We start from the raw sequence: 17,122 nt of genomic DNA on the forward strand, positions 1-17,122 counted from the left end.
TATAAATGCACAATTCCATTTTTTAAATTACTTATTTGTTTAAACAAAGTATTGTGATGGATATATTTATGAATATGTATACAAATGTAAATGTATGGTAAAAACATAAATGTATAAAATTATGTGGTAACAATATTATATAAAATATCACATAATTTATTAAAATATTTATTATACATTTTGTATATTTTATACAATGTACAGCAATTAGATTTAATTTCAAAATTAATAAAAATTCAATAAGTACATCTGATAATAATTTTTAATGATTATAAGCATCATATAATAATTTACAATACTTAAAACATTTTTGTCTAATTATGTATACGTTCAACAGCACTTCTTTGATAAACTAAACCACATAATTGACACTGATTATTTTTACTTGTGGTTAGCATTCTTCTACATAACACATGATTACATGGCAGTTTATATAATATACTATTTGTACAACAATTGCAGGTATTTAAAATTGAAGTATTAAGTTGAAGACTTTTTGGTGTACTAAAACGTTTAAGACAAGATAATTCAAGTCGAACATCAGCATCAATATCGCTATCTACATTATTTTGGTGAATTTGTTTATCGCTAATTATTTCTATGTCATTATTACAGTTTTTAAAAGAATCAATATTGGATGTTTTGAATCTTTTAGCATAAGGAACAGTCTTTGAGTTAATTGGAGTCATAGGTAATCTATGACATTGGCTTTTTAATTTCATCGTATTACTTATTTGTAGATTATTAGTATTTATTTTGGTTGAATTGTTTATCAGTGAATTAGCTTCTCTTGAATTTCTATTCACTTGGCATGCAACAAGATATTGATTGGAGGTATTATGATTAGCCCGTTTACCACCTAATACTCGTGGTAATCTTTTAATTTCATTCATAGTTGAATTTTCAAGTAGGAATTTGTCTATTCTCATTTTTAATGCAGTTGCCATAATAGGTCTACGATTTTCATTAAATGGAAGCCCAGTAAAAGGATCTGATAGAGATCTACCCCACGAGGCTTCACTTTTCCCATGTTTTTCCAATGTAATTTGATCGATAGTCTTACCACTGGGTAATAGAATTGGTTGGGTCATAATTTCATATGTAATTGCATCTAAAAAACTATCCGGTACTTCCAGTGAAGATTCCGTATTGTTCCTGTTACAAATATTTAATGATTAAATATTTTTTTACCATTTATCCTAAAAACTATGTAAATTAAAATATACATACGTATTCTGCATATCAACATCCTTGATATCAGCATCTTTGATATTAGTAGCAGAAATACTAGATTGTTGATTTATTGTAGGTAGGCATACGGATGTTTGAGATGCTGACCATAAAGCTTTTACATTTGCTATAACATCTCTGCTAGTATTCTGCGATACAGATCCCCATATTTCAATTTTACCCAGTGCTGGCACTGAATTTTGTGTTCTAAATATAGATACTTTTAAACTTTTAGTTTGAGATATTATATATCGTGCTGATCCTTTCATGTAACGTTTCAAGAAGTTAGGTGCTACTGAAATATTAGCAGGATTTACATTAGCTGCGTAAAACAAAACTCCACTATCATTTGCACTTAAAAATCCACTCGATAATAAAGTAAATGGCATAGAATCATTATCTTCTGTCTTTGCATAAATTTGAAAACCAGATGATTTCTGGGAACCAACCGATGGCCATATACAAATATGATGAATCTGTATATTGCAAGGAAATGTAAAAACAATTTGAACTGGTGGTTTGATACAAGAATAGGCTAGGAAGCCTTTACAAGGATCTTGTATAAGATTAGTCACTTCGTATCCTTCTGTACTAATAGTATCACATGTAACTTTAGGTTGCAAGCAAGGTGCACAAAAATTCATAAATGCATCCTTTTTATTTTTTAATACAGCTTGCAACATGATTTTTTTTAAATTTTATTACTTTTAAATATAGACACTATTATTACATATGTAAACACTGTGCTCTTCTTTCAATCTATTTATTTTTTTTATTATAATACAATAAAGTTCGATAAACGTGGTACATATAATATTTCAAAATACATGAACACATCTACCTCATCTAATTATTTAAGCATACTACCATATTGTAACAAATTATTTTCAACCAATCAAATTGTTGGTTTTCAACGACATTTTTAATGCCCATATCTCGACCAATTAGCAAAAAGTATAAGTCTAATGGTGGGAGGTAACATGTTTTTCTCTTGTTTCTATTGGAAGAAAAGATTGGTGTTCATATAAACTACAATTAATCATCCAATAGTAATCGCAGATTGAAGCGAGAGTCAGTATTTCATGATTGGTTAATTTATTTTTTTATATTGAACGGTGAATTATAGTAAACGATTAATAAAAAAAATACATTTGATTTTATAATTTATTTTTATTAATAGTGAAAATTTAATACTCATGTTATATTAGTAACATTGTGTTGTATTTTAAGTAAATATAAATTATAGGTTATGGAGACTTTTTATTTAACTCTGGTATTATAATTTGTTTCTGGAATTCCAGGGACGATATCCTATATTGTAATATGACGTTCGTTTGTAAAGTACGTGGTTGTTTATCAAATCAAAATACGAAGATTGATGGTCGTGAAATAACATTATTTGCTTTTCCTGAAGATGACACGTATGTAACTTCCTTATTTTTTAACCCTTTTGTCATAATAAAACAATTATATTATTTATTGTAACAGATTAATTATATTTTTATCTTGTTGTATACATTACAAAAATGAGAATTTTGTAATTGTTAACAATTATTTATTTTAATGTTTCTAGGAGACGTCAGGAATGGATTAAAAATTGTAAATTAGTTCTTGATTCCAGTGATGAAAGTGACTCTTTATACGTTTGTGAATTACATTTTGAAAAATGTTATTTTACTGAATCAAATGAATTAAAAACAAATGCAGTACCAACTCTTTTTCATAATAGCGAAGGTATTATTTTCTTATTTTATTTTGGTTACTAGTAATTAAATCTGAACAAATTGATCATCTTCTAGATTTGCAAAGAAAACGAAAGGCTGAAAATAATATAGAAATGGAATCTTTAATGGTTCAACCACCATCAAAGCAAAAACATTTAGATGAAGATTCGCATAGCTTGGTAACACCACCACAAAGCCCATTTACACAATTGGGAGATAATGTAAGTAAAGTTTAATCAGGAATTTAATCCTAAATAATATCTGATTGTTCAAATATTCTTTTTAATTTTTATTTTTTATATGTTTAACAGATTGAGGAATCGGGTTTAGAAAATAAGACAAATGTGCTTAAGGAACCAGTAAATAAAGTTGACATAACTACATCAGACAATGGGCAAAAAGTATATCGTTTAACGATACAAATAGAAAAAATACATACGGAGCCAGATTCAGACAATAAGGATCCAGTAATCATACCTAGTCGAGAATTAGAAAATTCTCCAATTTCCAATAACAGTATGTTAATATTTAAGAATGAACAAGAAATGGATGATGAATTGCAAACAGAGAAAATGGTAAATAATAGTAAAGTGAAAAAACCGCAATGCATCAAAGGAGCGTGCAAATTAAAAAAGATCATGTATGGGACTAAACCAGCATTTCAATGCGATGAGTGTAATAAACATTATGTCATGAAGAAAAGTAATGCACAGATAGAGAAAACCAATGTTTGTTCTGTATGTCAGATGTCTTTTACTTCTCCGCAATCACTTTATCTCCATGTTAAAAAACATTTTGTTTGTGATATGTGTCTGACTGAATGCAGTTCACGAATATCGTTTGATAAACATGCTAAGTCACATGTAAGCACTGATCCTTTATTTCCTTATAAATGTCACAGATGTTTCGAAATATTTGATAGCAAAGACGAAATAAGGAATCATTACGTTCTTATGCATCCTTCGATAAAACTCGAAGGTATTGGTAAAGCAAAAGTCTCACCTGTAACAGTGCAAATACCTCAACAACAAGAATATCTATGTCCTACCTGTAACATTACTTTTAGAAATGAGCAGGCATATAGGTACAGATTCATAGACTTTGATTTTAAATGATTTGTCAATCTAATTTATAAGTGTTCATTGTGTCATATTAAATGTTAATTGTGTTAATTCGTTATTTTACAGAAATCATATCAGTTGTCATACACAAAAGGAAGGAATACGTTGCAACATTGCAGAGCCAAGTAGTATAATCTCTGTACCAACACCGATAACTGGTGGTCAGATAGGAATTTTGCGAGCTGTTACATTCAGTTGTAGAGTGTGTTCGAAAGAATTTGATAATGTTGCTGAAGTCGATCAACATACGAGAACGCATTTGGAAAATGCGGAAGAATACAAGTGCAATATCTGTAAGAAAATATTTAAAACCAGTGCGCAGTTAAATGAACACTTGAAGCATCATCTATCGCGTGCACATCCTTGTCCCATATGTCCTAAAGCATTTATCAATAGAACAACTTTAAAAATACACTTAAAAACACATGGTGATTCATAATTTACATAGACTATGAGTGTTCTTTTTTCCTTTTTCCTAGTATTAAAAATAAATGAACTCTATTTCTTCAAATAAACTAATGTAAACTAGTGCAAATTGAAGATAAAAATGGTTAAATTTTAAAGATGTCTGTACAGTAATATCATAATTGTATATTTTATTTTAATCATATAAGTCATTAAAGTATTGTGTAAAAAGTTTTTGAATAGTTGAATCGATTTTATATAGATATGCGATAGACGATGTGTAAATATTAAATTATACGTAATAGATTCAACGGATATTGTAAGTTTCATTTGCATGTCTAATCAAAATTTCAAATAATTTAATAAAACGTTTTTATTCTTTTCAGAAATTAGTCGATTAAATTGATAAATCATTAAAAATACTTTATTGTTTTTAACTATGCAATGAAATAATATTTATTTGCCATATTGGAATATGTAAATATATTTTATGAACACAGTGGAATTTTGTAAAATTATGAGAATATAATTCAATATAGACTTAATATAATATAGAATCGTAATCACAAGAATACGAAAGATTCTTGAAAAATTGGATTATTCAAAGAATGTTTAATGTATTCGAGTGTCATTTAATCGTATACATATTACATTTTTTTCTATCAGAAGAAAATATATAAAATTTTAGACTCGTCGATAAAAATGACGTGTTTTCAAAATTCCAAATCTTTTTCTTTTTTTGAGAACTTTCTAGCAAATTCGATTCGCTTTGGCTATTTATATACAGTTTATGTCGAGTTATTCGTTCGTAGAAATCGTTAGATTTAAATATTCTTCTAATAGTAGACTCTCTTTTATCCCTAAATATTTTTTCACTTAAACGATTAATCTTGGTAAACTAATTCTTGGATTATCTTTAACAATTCTAGTAATTCAACACTCGTCTCGCGTATTCAGCTTCTTATTTGACCTGTTCGATAGACGATTAGATTTCCTGTATCTCTTAATTATATATTGCACCGTATTTTTACTTCTATTAATTATTTAAATAATTTCTCCATAACTAAAAATATTGTACCGATAGTTTTCAAGCAAATATATAGTTAATGCAACAGTGTACAATTTTATATAGGACTCGCTGTATATACATATATACAAGGTATCCTGTAACTAATGACAAGGGGGTGGTATTAGGGTTTTACATGAAAACCAAAGTCGAAAATATAGAATAAAATTTGTCATGTACGCGTGACATTTGGATTCAGTTTTAGTTCGATAGATTTTGTTATTTTATAAATTTCGGGGAGGGGGGGGAGAGCATTTTAATATTAATAATATATATTTTCTATCGGGACTCTACTCTTACGTTCGTCGAACAAAGTTTTTAGTTTTCAGGGATTGTAAGCTCAGTCCGAGTGCACGTCACATTGTACGAACAAATTTTATTTTACATTTACGATTTAGATTTTCACGTAGAATCATCATTCCCTGTTCGTTTAAACTACTAATTAATTACAGGACAACCTGTATATTTACTTATATATTAAAGATATGTAGTAGATTTGTTCTTTTTTTTTTTCTATTACAGAAATATTTTTGTCAGGTGTTGAGAAAAGAAAAAAAGTAAGAGTGCTTAGATGATATCTTAGCAAAGAACGAACATTCGAGTGAACAACAATAATGTTTCAAACAGCGGTTACCTTTGTGGTCATCTCACTCCTTGACTTGGCTTCCTCTACGAATATACTAAGAAGAATAATAATACTGATTTTACCAAAAGGAAGACGTCTTCGAGTAACAGAGCGGAGAAACCAGAGCAAAGGAGAAAAAAGAAGGCCGACGAAAAAGATCACAAGGTGAACAATCGTTCAGCACCTTTTCTGTTATAATAGTGGAACACCACTTCAAACGCGGAGCCGATCTCAATGTGTTTGTTTGCTCAACTTCAAATTTACTTGTTATAAATGACGAGGGATCTCGAATCGATCTGTCCGTACTACATATTTTTTTTTTACAGAAAACTACATTTCTGAAGAAAGTTTGGAAAACGTTTTTGTTCCATTTTGCAGAACAAATTCATATACATTATATATATTTTAGTATATTTTTAGTAATATATGCTATTAAATATACTACTAAATACTTTAATAATATTAATCAAATTATTTTACCATTTTATGAAATAATAGATAATTGCCATATTATCGTATTATCGATATTATTATTATATTTTATGACGTTATTTTATTGATATACTAAAATCATTCCTTTTATAATTGTTTTATATTAAAATTAATGTAATTAGATCGTAATTTAATCTCAAATTTGGATTCAAGTCATTCGTTTAGTGTTAAATAAATTTATCAATTTTATTTGTTCACATTCGCTTTAAAATATAATCTTAAGGATACCATATATTTTTTTTCGAACTTCTTGCTTTTTACAAATGCATTAATTCACGCTTAGTTATTTACTTTCGTGTAGTCGTAGTACATTTCATCGCGTTTCGAATCCAGGAGAAAAACAAATTTCTATAAATTTGTTACGCTTGTCTATATCCTCTTAACACACATCTACCTAGGGTTACCTATTAGGGTACTTTTAAATTTCTTTTTTATAGCTTTTAATGTAGTTAACATTAAACAGTAAATAGTACCGCAACGAATTATTCGATTTTCTGTGAAAAATTTAAAAAAAAAAGTTACTTTCTTTCATAAAGCTTTTGTACCATTTCATTTTCACTTAGGTCATTAACATGAAAATCTTTATAAATTTTATCCTCGAAATATTAATTTATTTAATGTAATTTAACGTTTATATATTATATGTTGTATAATATTTCAATACCGTTTTAAATTGATCGTTGATGAATTGTTGCAATTTTTGAATGAGAAATGTTTCGTGCGTATTCTAACGCTATTGAACAATTTTTCGGTCATCCCGTTTCGGTATTTCTTCTTTTAAAGTAAGCCGATTTGTGTAAAGATGGCAAAGGTGTCGAAAACCTCCTGCTGTGAAATTTGTAGAGCATTTTTCTTGGCGGTTATGTCCAAGGGTTAGCCATTCGCGAGAACAACTATGGGAGGAGTTGCGTATGAATGATATTTTTTTGTTTTTTTTTTACAGGGGATATACGATGTATGAAATTTCGAAAGATAAACTAGTATGAGAAGAAAATTCATACAAATCGGAATTAAAAAAGAAAAGTAAAAATTACAAGAGAGAACAACAACGTGAACAACGAGACTTGCTCAACAATAAAAACCGCGAAGGTTTCGGGTACGAATTTATGAAATGGAATAGGTAAAAATGGATATCTATAGTTATAATTTTTTAATTTTTTTTTTTTGGAAGAATCACGGAGGGAAAAAGTAGCTGAGTGGTGGAGATTTGTAAAGTGGAAAAAAAAAAAGAAAAAAGAGTGGAGAGAGGAGAGAAGTGACTCTATTCGTCCTCGGCACGGGCCATCTGGACGAACGTTCTTTTATATTTTATAGTATTTATCTCTCTCTCTCTCTCTTTCTCTTTCTCTTTTTCTTCCTTTCATTTTCACTCGTGTCTTCCGTTCAAGGATAAATTCACTCACGTGGAAGTTGAGAATCTTTTGATTAATGGCCGACGAGATAAAACCGCAGAATGATTTTTCGTTCGTTGCTTGCCTGCTTGCTTGATTTTTCTTTTCTTTTTTTTTTCACGAATACGAACTACTCTTCGATCATTTTCTTTTCTTACCGTTGGAGGACCAACGTTACGAGACGAATTTTCTACGTATATTACATTTTTAAAAACGTTATACGTTTCGTACACACACACACACACACGCGGTTTGTGTTTTGAAAAAAAAGGCTTATCGAATTTATAACAAAATTCGAAATTAAATTAACAAAAAAGAAAAAGAAAGAAAAAGAAACTTCAAGTAGTAATATTTTTTGAACACTGTATACGCAATTTCTATCCCTTTTCCTATATTTCCAAGTGTTCCATCCGACTGAATAACAAAGACAACTTGTCACCATGGTAAAGAAAAAGAAAGAGAGATAAAAAGAGAGAGAGAGAGAGAGAGATAGAAAAAAGAAAAGATGAAATATTTCATCGGCGGGTTTCAGCAATGAATCTAACAGGTTTAGTCGAGTGGAAGAGGCATAATCAAATTTAGGGTCGCCATGCAAGGGGCGGCGACTTTGCGGTTGTGCACATTTTCTCTTTCTGTTTACCGGGAGGGTTGGTCCCGTTCGAGGGCTATAATAGGGCTTGCCGTGACTTTAACCCTCGACTTTTCGACAGAAGCGAGTGAGAGTGGCTTGACCATCTCTTCTTAAACAGCCGTTTTCTTTCGAATTCATGTGAACTGTAAGTAGATACCAAGATTCTTCATAAACAAGTGTTAATATATCAAAGAAAATGTAATTAGTATTTGTATATTAAATAAGAGGATATTTGAGAAATAGAAATTTGTTTGTTTGTTATTAAGCACGTACAAGGGTTGTTGGTTCAATTAATTATTAACTATAGATATGAAGATTATTCAAATTTTGTTTATTTTAATGTACCTGTATGTGAAATTTGTTTTATTCATGAAACAACTAGTTATTACATGACATAACTATATTAACCAATTAATTATACAATGTATATAAACATTGTTCTCATTTTTTGTTTAGAATTTTACGTGTAGTAACAGCATGCGTCGCGTTACTGTTAACAATTTTGTAAACGTACAGAAATGTTGGAGAAAATAAAGAAAAAAAGAAAAACAGAAAAGAATTTCTGTTCATCGAATCATGGAAGGCACGCGACATGATCGATCGATGATAGCACGCTTATGATATTTATCTTTTATCTTTTTCTTTTTCTTTTTTTTACAAACATCAATCGGTCCGATTCAATTGTGAATTTTTTTCCCCGTATAGTCCCCACCATTCTTACCTATCTCAATTTCCAAAAACATGGAATTTTGATGTATAACCAGTAACAAAAAATTCGCTCACGCAAATTGTCTATATTCAGGATTTTTCGTTCATAAAGATCGATCGATCATTTTTTACTGACAGATTCGACAAGATTTTTAATACTACGATATTCTTTAGTTTCTCTCTCTTTTATCTTTTTTTTTTTTCTCTGTTACATTCTCGGTCAATTTTCTTTCGTTTGTGAGCACTTTTTTTTTAAAAGAAAAAAAAAGAAAAGGAGAACAAAACGAAAACTCGAGAATAGATTTACGCATTAGACGTTTATACTTGAACGTTAAATCAAGTATATTATATTGATTAAAATCGTTGTTGAATTACGATTGTAAAATTAGACGATAAGATGTCGATGATTTTCAATAGAAAAGCGACAGGAAGATTTTTCAGTCGAGAATTCGATCCATCAAATTTAAAGGGGGGTAGATCAGTGTCCACGATTCGCAACTTAAAAAGGGGAAAGAAAAGAAGAAAAAAAAAAGAGAAGAATTTTGTTGTTCCCATCGGCGAACATTTAAATTTTTCATTTCAAAGATATACATACATTACTTTTAATTCTTTGACATGGGTTAACACGAGAACATTCGATTCGATCGTTTTTTGATATCTCATGAGATTTCTCGTTTTTTTTTTTTTTTTTTTTAAATAAAACAAATCAAAATTCGAAGATAAACATTAAATAAAAAATTGTTATATTATTTTAAAAAAAAGGATCTTATCAAAATTCGTTCAATTATTTCTTACCTATTATTTGGATAAGAAGAAAAATGAAATTTAAAAATACGAACAAATAGTTGAAATAAATTTAGAACGTAATTATATTAATATAAATTATTTTATAGATCAAATGGTAAACCAGAATAGCCAAGTTACACAATTGACTATCGTAAGGACAACAAGAAGTTTTGATTAAAATATAAAATACAAAATTATGATTATAGAAATTGTACGGTAAGTTTAATGAACAAAATATTGGATTAATTTGAATCGTTTGTTAATTGAAGATTAATACGAGATAAAAGATGTGATTTATCATTACGAAGTTTTTCTATGCTTTATCGTTAAAATGGCATATTTGTTTAGACGCAAGAAATAAAATAGATCATATAGATGTTCGATATAGAATATTTGTCTTTATATTATATTTACCATACATGCGCGAGTTTGAATTTTTATCCAAAGAAAAAAGATTCCAAAGGAAACGTCAAGAACTAACCAAATCGGGAAGATCTTATTTGGTATTACGAAAGTCTTTAACAGGTTTGATTTTCCACGGATGTAGGAAAATTCTGTTGTATTATTAAATAGCATGTGACGTGATCCGGACTGTGGATAAAAATAAAAAAAGGACGTCGTGACGAATATCACAAAAGACACTAGGATATCAATGGTAGCGAGTTGGTTTTTGTATGGTTGTTCAGTCGTACGTCGTTTGACAGAAGGGTGTTTTTCTTTTGGTTGCAGAGAAAAAGAGCAAGAGAGAGAAAGAAAAGAAAGGAAAGGGAAGGGAAGGGAAGAGAAGGGAAGGGGGAGGTCAAACGGGGACGGCTCGTTTCTGGAGGGTAGTTTCGCTTGAAGTGTTACAATAAATCAAGGAAGCGCTTTGCAGGGCTCCACCCTCGCAGCTTTTCTACAATATATTCCATACAAGATGCGATAACATAACATACACACACACAGACACACGAGAAAACGGTATACTGTCCCTTATTTTCATTGTTGTCTAAAGTGGTCTCTCTCGCGAGTGTTCACATCGATGTGTCTATGACATTTAAGCGATTGTTTCTTTTATTTTTACTTTTTCTATTAATATTATTATTATATTAAGTATATATATATCAAACAATACTCAAATAAATGAACAAAAAGATAATTTTGATATTTACAATTTATGTATAAAATATAATCCATAATGGAAATAATTATCTGTGACAACGTGTTGCAAATAAAATAATTTATATTCAAGATCTATGTATATATTAATGATTCGAAAAAAGAAACAAAAACAAGAGAACGCATTTTGGGAAAGAAAATTTATAATTATAATAAAGGGCACGTTTCTGGAGAACGGAGTGGTGGGCGGCATGTCTGAGGGTTGCAACGCCTCGGTCGTACCCCCTTATTTCAATTCCAAACTCCCCTCTTTTTTCTTCCCCCCCATAGCATACAGTTGACTAATTCACGACAAAAGGATCGAGCTTTGTAAACCGTGCCTTCGGCAGGCCCTCCAAAAGCCCACCACTCGGTTCTTCTTCAAACCCCGTGTCTATCTCTTTCTCTCTACCAATCAACTTTCTTTTTTTCCACCCTTCTCCAATGCACTCCGTTCAAGGGTACGACCCAATCCCGAGCAAGAGGGTGGGAACATTTGATGGTATATAATCTTTTTCAACGGGTAACATTCGAACAGTTACCAACTGGCTACTGAACCCAAAGGAGAACGAACTGAACGGATAAGATTAAACCTATTTAGGGAACCTCATCTTTTAATTGTACATGTTAAACATGTTTTTCAAAGTTTTTCTTTTTTACATCGAGTTATACAAAGATATAATTATTCAACGAATCAAGATTTAAACAATTATAATACAAGAAAAATATATACAAGAGCCAAATATTTCATTGGAATTATATAAAAATAATATGTAAGAGAAATAAACACACCATAACGAAAGAGAAAATAAAAAGAAAAAAAACAATTGGAAAACAGTTAAGTAAAAATAATCATTGAAATATATGTACGAGTTCCTCGAGAAAAAGAAGAAAATTATTTCAATGCGTAAACGTTGAGATATAAGTGCAGTTACTTTTTAGTATTTTTGTTTGTTTGATCACGAAATCAATTAAAAAACAATCTTTATAAATGTTTATTGTGAATATATATTCATTACGAATTTGGATTGGACAATATGGCTGAGAAATTGTTCCGTCCTTGGGTGAACATGAGTAAGGAGAAAAAAAAGTGTAAACGTAATTTACGAGAAGATGATAGTAAAAGTACAAAGTTAGTAGTATCTACGAATGAGAATAATATACAATCAAATTCGTGCGAGAAAAATGACAAAGGGATCGTGGGTAAAAAATGCAGGATGGAAAATAATGTCACGGAAGAAATAAATTCGAATGGACCGAAGAGAAACTTCGTTTACAATTCCAATGGATCGTTATCCGAAGACAGTGATCAACGTTTTTCTACGAATCAATTTCCAACCTCCTCCAGCACCGTGAATTTACCTGCATACAATCCTGCAAGTTTCATATCTTACTTGCATTATCTTACGACAGGGTTGTATCATCCATCGGAAATGTTTCCTCTGTTAGACGGGAAGGATGATCCATATCGTTCATCAAACTTTTTAAATACATTTCCTAATACTTGTCGTATGCAGGACGTACCACCGTTTCCTCAAATATCTTCGATTAATCATTACGACACTCTACCAACGTATACCGCGTCCGTTGAAAAGGCTGCTGAATTGGTCAACTTGCAAGACGTTGCAGCTAAGCAAATCAAAAAATTACGACCGAAAAAATTTCGCTGCGAATACTGCGACGTGGCTTTCAGTAATAACGGCCAATTGAAAGGACACGTTAGAATACATACAGGTATACATTTTATCTTAATAATGATTTTAACGTGATTAATGTATAGACAAAAATATATATATATATGTGTGTATTATGATATAAAGTATTTGACGATGTTGATCAAGGATTTATTTAATTTTCATTTAAAATTTCATTTAAATTTATTAATGTAATTGCAATATTTTCTTGATAAATAAATAAGCAATTATAATTAGTTCGAATTAAAATATATATAGATGATGTATGTGATGTTTCTTTGTAAAAGGTGAAAGACCGTATAAATGTGACTCGGATGGATGCGGCAAAAGTTTTACGAGGAATGAGGAATTAACGCGACACAAACGGATTCATACCGGATTGAGGCCACATTCTTGTTCAGCATGCGGGAAAAAATTTGGAAGGAAAGATCATTTGAAGAAACACACGAGGACACACGAAAATCGTGATTTATTGTATCACGTTTCTACTCCTTTGAGTGTTTTTTCGTTAGGAATGTTTCCGTCACTTGCATAAGAAAACAAAACAAAAATCCGAACTTGTGGTCAAAAACAAATGAAGAAACTTTGGTTAAAGAAACTTCGTTACGTATGGTATGATATTACTTTCAATAATGAGAAGCCATTAGAATACATGCAGGTAAATTAATTTATAACAAAAAAGTGAATACGATTCTCGATCATTTTATGATCATAGATCCTAATTAATGTTTAGAAAAAAGGATCTTTCGAATAAGTACACGATGACCCATGAAAAACGCGATTTATGTCACGCACATTTTTGCGTCCGCCATTAGTGTCTTTCTCTGGACAAATATGGAGTCCGCCATATTTGTATATCGGTATTTGAATCGGTGTATTTTCGGTGAATTTTTCTATTCCCATTTACAATTATTAAATATATATATATATACATATATATACATATATATTTATATTTTAGATCAGATATATTAGGTGAGGGTAAACAAAATTATGTATAACCTAAAAAATAGTTTATACATAATACTGTTGTTGCTAAACATACATTTGATATCTAAATTTATTTACATTTTGATACCAAAGTTTTCCTAGAATTGATTCAAAATGTATAACTTTTTTTCAAGTACCTTTTAAGAATCGAATAGTATTAAATCTACTGGATAGTTTTGTCCGTTTTTTGTATGAAAAGAAAATAATATATTTTTAATAGAATGAATTTCATTTAATATTAGAACAATGAAACTGTTGTTTCAGTAAATTTAGAAAAACTACACATGTAGAGAAATACATTGGTAAAAGGAAGCAGCCATTATGGATAGACAAAAAAAAAATAGATAAAATTATCGGACCAATTTTCTGGTATATGTAATATTAATGAACACCGGTATCGAACATAAATAATCGTGTTCTACGTGATATTTGTATATAATAAAAGAAACTTCTTCTTTTATATATATAGTACTATAAAATACTACGTAAAAACTTGTTGATCTTTGAAAAATATATAGATATGTAAATCTTGTATATATCTTCTTACGTTATATTAACGCGTTAAGACCAATTAACTAATAATATATATATATATATTTATAAAAATGTTGATTATTATTAATTAAAAATAATAAATATAGCTACATATATTTTAAACATAAAAATGATCTTTTGATTTTTTCTTTCTTTTGCTTAAACAAACTCACATATATATAGTTTAATTATATAGAAATATAAATGAATATATTTAATTCATTAATGAGTTAATAAACGCGAATGAAAAATATATTCGATAAAAATATTGTCGCCACCATTTTCTATTAGATCGTATCAAATATGGCGTAGAAAAAAAAGCAACTCGGTTGAAGTGGCAAGCATCTCCCTACTTCGTAGAAGTAACCATCGAGGGCGAGGGTAAATAAAAGGGGAGGAGAGGCCGGTGGGGATGGTGGTTGCGCCCTTTTGCACTCATGAACGATCGCTTTACCACAAGCAAGCCTATCCCATGCCTTTCTCATCGGTTTTTTTCTTCATTACAATACGTTTTTATAGGGTGACTCGTGGTTGGGTATACGAGTGTTATGGATAGGAGTAAGAAGGGATGGTAAAGTACGAAGGGTGCAAATCTGCGATCGTGAAAAGGGATAAAAAAAAAAGAAACCGAAGAGCAATTAATTTCTCTGTTCAAGTTGAAATTGAATCCCCCATTTTTAGTTGATAGATCAGTAGATACGTATTGCGTGTTTTCTCTCATGGGATGGGGGAGAAGGGGGTTAAGAAATTTAATTTATAAACAACATTCGTGAAAAATTCTAGAAAAGTATGTATTTTAATTAATCGACGGTATTTTGTTAAATATATGATTAACGTATTACGTGAGCGGGTTTGCAAAGTTTTGTGATTCGAAAAAAAAAAGAAATATTAATATTTAATTGTAAGTTCAAAAATGTTCGAACCAAACCACGTGTATTGGATAACTTTGTTCGATAGAAATAATTTAGTTGCAGTATCGAATCGTAGCTTATATCTTTTATATCTGATATTTTTTATATCTGTTTATGCTATATTACAAGAGCTGATATTATTATATTAAAATACTTATTACAAAAATGTTCACATAACTTATATAATTTTTATTCAATTTAATTTAAAATGACTGATATATATATATGAGAGTATATTATGTACATTAGCCTAATAACGATGGTTTATTAATTAAAAATAATAAATACACGTTATAGATTGAAGAAAAAAAAAAAGAAAGAAAGAAAAAATAAGAATAACCAGATGCCAATCGGTTGGCGTGTGCTGCCTTTAAGAAAAAAATCCAAGAGTCGCGTGGTTGCATTAGAAACTAAACGCGTTAGATTCTCACACTTGGTAGGTTACAAGGACAGTAGCCAAAAGTTAGGAGCACCGTAGATATAGAATGGCATCCCTGCTGGGACATTCGTTCAAGCTCGTTGACACCCCCCTACCGATCTGCAGAAATATGACAGCTCACCCTCCTGACTTTCTTACTTAGTCTTTCTCTTGCATTAGGGTAGAGAGAGAAACCTTTCCCTTTTCTCACTCTATCTTTCTTTGTCGGTTACTGCCTCTTTATGTATTAATACCTTTCTCTCTCTCTCTCTCTCTCTCTTTATTTCATTCCCCATCCTTTTCCAGCCTACATTGATCCATCTGTTCATCTCTATTCTGTAGGGTAAGTTCAAGCTTATCCACTGAAGTTAAACGATCGCTTAAATGTACCAAGATTACACGGTTCCACTTTAAAGGGGGTGGGAGGGGGGTCATTCCGAGAGTTCCTAATTTTTGACAATTTTGTTTTTTTTTTCTTTTTGCATACATTTCTCGTCAAAAAGAAAAAAAAAGCTAGCCCAGGTGTGCAATTTTTCTTGTATTTTTTTATTTCTTAATAACGCATGTACAATTTTATCCTTGGCATGAATAATATTAAAACATCGTGATCACGTAATATTTGATTTGTTGGAAATAAATGACAATATCGTGGAGGTTTGTTTAATACGAGTCTGATACGTCACGTTTCGAGGTGAAACGTTCATTTCGGTAACTTACTCGGGGGACCGAATTTTAAACGAACGAATGGGAAACAGACAGCTGTACGTCATAGTTGTGTTTAGATATTTAGAGAGATATTTCAATCAAAATTCTTTTTATAACGTTAGAGATTATTATCTAATCAATAATTGAAGAGGGATATTAATTTACAAAATCAAGAAACAGTTTAACGTCGTAAATGATAATGTAAATCGTGTCGAAGCAACCGAACAACAACTTTCTTTATAGATTTTGCACACACAATTTCTTCTCGAATCTCATCCGTGATGAGTGTGTGATTTTCAGGTGTGTGACACCCGTAGTGAGTTCACTTTCCGATTTTATGTCTTTTTCTCTCTCTTTCTCTCTCTCTTTCTCTTCCTTTTATACGAGGAATATCCTGGTGTGCACTCCAGGGCGTTTGACATGTTACTTTTGAAAGAAGGAAAAATAAATAGGAAGAAGAAGAAAAAGAAAAAGATAGATACATTCATTCGCGAGAAGTTGAATTTCACGAGAGGAGGAAGAAGTTTGCTTGCTTGCTTGCTTGCTTGCTTGCT

General features: G+C 30.4%; 3 protein-coding genes across 6 annotated transcripts; 2 read left to right on the plus strand and 1 right to left on the minus strand.

Annotated features, from left to right (window-relative positions):
* Positions 1 to 244: 244 nt before the first annotated feature.
* LOC122522850 (RING finger protein 37) lies at positions 245 to 2,165 on the minus strand. Its single transcript, XM_043644187.1, has 2 exons — positions 1,231 to 2,165; positions 245 to 1,155 (listed from the first exon to the last, which is right to left on the minus strand). Exons 1-2 carry the CDS (start codon positions 1,911 to 1,913, stop codon positions 315 to 317), a joined length of 1,524 nt encoding a protein of 507 aa, XP_043500122.1. The 5' UTR covers positions 1,914 to 2,165; the 3' UTR covers positions 245 to 314.
* An 83-nt stretch (positions 2,166 to 2,248) lies between these two features.
* On the plus strand, positions 2,249 to 10,921 carry LOC122522849 (zinc finger protein 287-like). 4 transcript variants are annotated; one of them, XR_006305185.1, is made up of 8 exons: positions 2,352 to 2,651; positions 2,804 to 2,964; positions 3,030 to 3,175; positions 3,266 to 4,038; positions 4,142 to 4,368; positions 6,069 to 6,336; positions 7,607 to 7,783; positions 10,287 to 10,921. XR_006305185.1 is itself a non-coding variant. In XM_043644185.1 (6 exons), the coding sequence occupies exons 2-6, from the start codon at positions 2,554 to 2,556 to the stop codon at positions 4,512 to 4,514; spliced, it is 1,551 nt and encodes a 516-aa protein (XP_043500120.1). In that variant the 5' UTR covers positions 2,249 to 2,301; positions 2,532 to 2,553; the 3' UTR covers positions 4,515 to 4,869. The 4 variants fall into 4 exon arrangements, 3 of the variants coding, with proteins under 3 accessions (XP_043500120.1, XP_043500121.1, XP_043500119.1); XM_043644185.1 differs by lacking the exons at positions 6,069 to 6,336; positions 7,607 to 7,783; positions 10,287 to 10,921 and adding an exon at positions 2,249 to 2,301 and having other exon boundaries at positions 2,532 to 2,651; positions 4,142 to 4,869; XM_043644186.1 differs by lacking the exons at positions 6,069 to 6,336; positions 7,607 to 7,783; positions 10,287 to 10,921 and adding an exon at positions 2,329 to 2,345 and having other exon boundaries at positions 2,532 to 2,651; positions 4,142 to 4,869.
* Positions 10,922 to 12,287: 1,366 nt separating this feature from the next.
* Positions 12,288 to 13,681, plus strand: LOC122522851 (zinc finger protein 347-like). Its single transcript, XM_043644188.1, has 2 exons — positions 12,288 to 13,050; positions 13,298 to 13,681. The coding sequence occupies exons 1-2, from the start codon at positions 12,354 to 12,356 to the stop codon at positions 13,543 to 13,545; spliced, it is 945 nt and encodes a 314-aa protein (XP_043500123.1). The 5' UTR covers positions 12,288 to 12,353; the 3' UTR covers positions 13,546 to 13,681.
* Positions 13,682 to 17,122: the final 3,441 nt, after the last annotated feature.

This window comes from Polistes fuscatus, unplaced genomic scaffold, assembly GCF_010416935.1.
Source record: "Polistes fuscatus isolate 324 unplaced genomic scaffold, CU_Pfus_HIC Scaffold6, whole genome shotgun sequence".
Taxonomy (NCBI): Eukaryota; Metazoa; Arthropoda; class Insecta; order Hymenoptera; family Vespidae; genus Polistes; species Polistes fuscatus.

Excerpts from the sequence above, each read along its gene's own strand:
- LOC122522850 (XM_043644187.1), bottom strand. The coding sequence starts at position 1,913 with ATGTTGCAAGCTGTATTAAAAAATAAAAAGGATGCATTTATGAATTTT. Across the intron at positions 1,156-1,230 it reads GATGTTGATATGCAGAATAC|GAACAATACGGAATCTTCAC; the intron begins GTATGTATATTT and ends TATTTGTAACAG.
- LOC122522849 (XM_043644185.1), top strand. The coding sequence starts at position 2,554 with ATGACGTTCGTTTGTAAAGTACGTGGTTGTTTATCAAATCAAAATACG. Across the intron at positions 3,176-3,265 it reads TTACACAATTGGGAGATAAT|ATTGAGGAATCGGGTTTAGA; the intron begins GTAAGTAAAGTT and ends TATGTTTAACAG. Across the intron at positions 4,039-4,141 it reads AGAAATGAGCAGGCATATAG|AAATCATATCAGTTGTCATA; the intron begins GTACAGATTCAT and ends GTTATTTTACAG.
- LOC122522851 (XM_043644188.1), top strand. The coding sequence starts at position 12,354 with ATGGCTGAGAAATTGTTCCGTCCTTGGGTGAACATGAGTAAGGAGAAA. Across the intron at positions 13,051-13,297 it reads ACACGTTAGAATACATACAG|GTGAAAGACCGTATAAATGT; the intron begins GTATACATTTTA and ends TCTTTGTAAAAG.